Raw genomic sequence first — 1,736 nt, forward strand, 5'->3', positions numbered from 1 at the left:
CGGTGCGCCCACGTCAGCACGGCAGGGTCGGTGTGGGGGAAGGCTGACGGTGGAGCCAAGCGGTCGGCCAACACGTTCATCTGCAGCACCCTCACGCTCGGCCCAACTGTTGGGCCAGCACACCAAAATTAGTTGCCCTAAATGAATAGAATAAAAATAATTCTAATAAAGAAAGCAACGTTGCATTATTATTTAAGAAGAAGGGAAAAGCACCATGTGTGTCTTTAGTCAAGGAGATAATTGGCCGTGAAAGTAGCTCTGTGCCCAGTGTTGTCTCCATCTTGGTTCTCTTTTGGCTTTGTTTGAATTTTGTTGTTTTTTTCCCATTTCAGCGAATCGGCAAACAACTTTTTGATTTTTTTTGGTTTCTTTGATTTATGATAGACTTGGCGATGGCGTTGAAGGTGTCCACGAGCCCCTCGTTGGCCTGGTCGATCAGTGCCTCCTCCTGTTCCCATCATTTTTTCTGTGAGCTTCACCGCACACGCACACGCACACGCACACGCACACGCACACGCACACGCACACGCACACGCACACGCGCACACGCACACGCGCACGCGCACAGGACACGTACAGTGGGGTTGGTGCCGTTGTAGCCGTGCTTGCGGGCCAGGTAGTGCGCGATGGCGTTGGACTGGACCAGGGTGAGGCCCGGCTCCTCGTAGAGTGGCACCTGGCCGAAGGCGAGCTTGCCGGCGGCGGTGAGCTGGGCCTTGGTCTCTGGCCAGTTGGTGACCGGCACAAAGTCGTAGTCTACGCCGGCGTCTTCGAGCAGCAGGCGGGGCACCTCGGCGCGGGCGAACAGGTTGAAATAGGTGAGGGTGGGCTTGGTCACGGTGCTGGTCATGTTGATGGTCGCAGTTGGGTTGGTGTGGTTGCTGGTTGTGGTGAATGAAGTGGGTTGTTTTGAAGCTGGTTTTAAGGACTTGCAATCACCGGCGAGCCGGGGTGGAAGGCCCGAATCGCCGGTACTTGCCATTGGCCAGACTACTTATTGCCCCTTTAAGTTTCCCTGCCTTGTCAGGCCCGAAAAAGGATCTACAGGTTCCCCCTGGACCCTTTGCTCATTTTGAACTTGCAGGCAACTAACTCTGTTAATCCATGGAGGTGGCCGACAGGCAGGTGCTGGTGTAGTCGCCTGCGAGGAACAGCTGCTCATCGTAGAACGCCGCCTTGATCATCCGCCCGGCGAACCAGCGACCATGGAATGACGTCTGTGCCACTTGCGCCTCTGTTTATTGGTGGTAATAATGAGAAACATTAATAATAATAAAATACACAGAGAGTTGTGCCGTACCGGCAGCGCTCTGAAAGAGAATGAAGACTGACCACCACCGCCTCTCCGGCCTCCTCCCTGCATTGATGAATGACCACGCGCTCTACATGGCCATACTTGGCAGCTTCCGTTTCGACTTCCGCCTTCAGGTAGTCATCAAGGTCACCAGGACCCACCATGTTCTCGAGCACCACACAGCGGGAAGCCTGAAAGAATAAATAAAATATGAACTAAATGGACACACAACACCTGAAGGTGTGGAACGCAGAAAAGGGGGGGGCACCATTTGCTTGTTTGGGGTAAAAGACAAAATACCAGAAAACTAATTTTTTTCCTGGCTTTTGGAGAGGGACAGGCCCGTGAGAGAGCTGGCGAGAGAGTCAAGACTCGGCGCTGGCTGGGTGGCAGTGGCAGTGGTGGTAGTGGTGGGCGACTGCTCAAGGCACTCGCGGAGTGT

General features: G+C 54.0%; 4 protein-coding genes across 4 annotated transcripts in view; 1 reads left to right on the plus strand and 3 right to left on the minus strand.

Annotated features, from left to right (window-relative positions):
- The window catches only part of ACA1_354370 (nocturnin, putative), a gene marked incomplete at both ends in the record, with an annotated part of 1,813 nt that extends 1,733 nt beyond the window's left edge, over nt 1–80 (minus strand). The window contains one exon of the mRNA XM_004332964.1: nt 21–80. Within this exon, the coding sequence (XP_004333012.1) occupies nt 21–80 (60 nt within the window). The remainder of the gene's footprint in view (nt 1–20) is intronic.
- A 377-nt stretch (nt 81–457) lies between these two features.
- Nucleotides 458–850, minus strand: ACA1_354480 (glutathione transferase family protein; the record flags this gene model as incomplete). Its single annotated transcript, XM_004332965.1, has 2 exons — nt 458–466; nt 578–850. The coding sequence occupies 2 exons, from the start codon at nt 848–850 to the stop codon at nt 458–460; spliced, it is 282 nt and encodes a 93-aa protein (XP_004333013.1).
- A 247-nt stretch (nt 851–1,097) lies between these two features.
- ACA1_354490 (uncharacterized protein) lies at nt 1,098–1,458 on the minus strand (the record flags this gene model as incomplete). The annotated part of the gene is made up of 2 exons (XM_004332966.1): nt 1,098–1,234; nt 1,329–1,458. The coding sequence occupies 2 exons, from the start codon at nt 1,456–1,458 to the stop codon at nt 1,098–1,100; spliced, it is 267 nt and encodes an 88-aa protein (XP_004333014.1).
- Nucleotides 1,459–1,513: 55 nt separating this feature from the next.
- ACA1_354500 (Bromodomain containing protein) overlaps nt 1,514–1,736 on the plus strand; it is a gene marked incomplete at both ends in the record, with an annotated part of 1,584 nt that continues 1,361 nt past the window's right edge. The window contains one exon of the mRNA XM_004332967.1: nt 1,514–1,534. Within this exon, the coding sequence (XP_004333015.1) occupies nt 1,514–1,534 (21 nt within the window). The remainder of the gene's footprint in view (nt 1,535–1,736) is intronic.

Source organism: Acanthamoeba castellanii (assembly GCF_000313135.1).
Source record: "Acanthamoeba castellanii str. Neff unplaced genomic scaffold scf7180000084718, whole genome shotgun sequence".
Classification (NCBI taxonomy): Eukaryota; Discosea; order Longamoebia; family Acanthamoebidae; genus Acanthamoeba; species Acanthamoeba castellanii.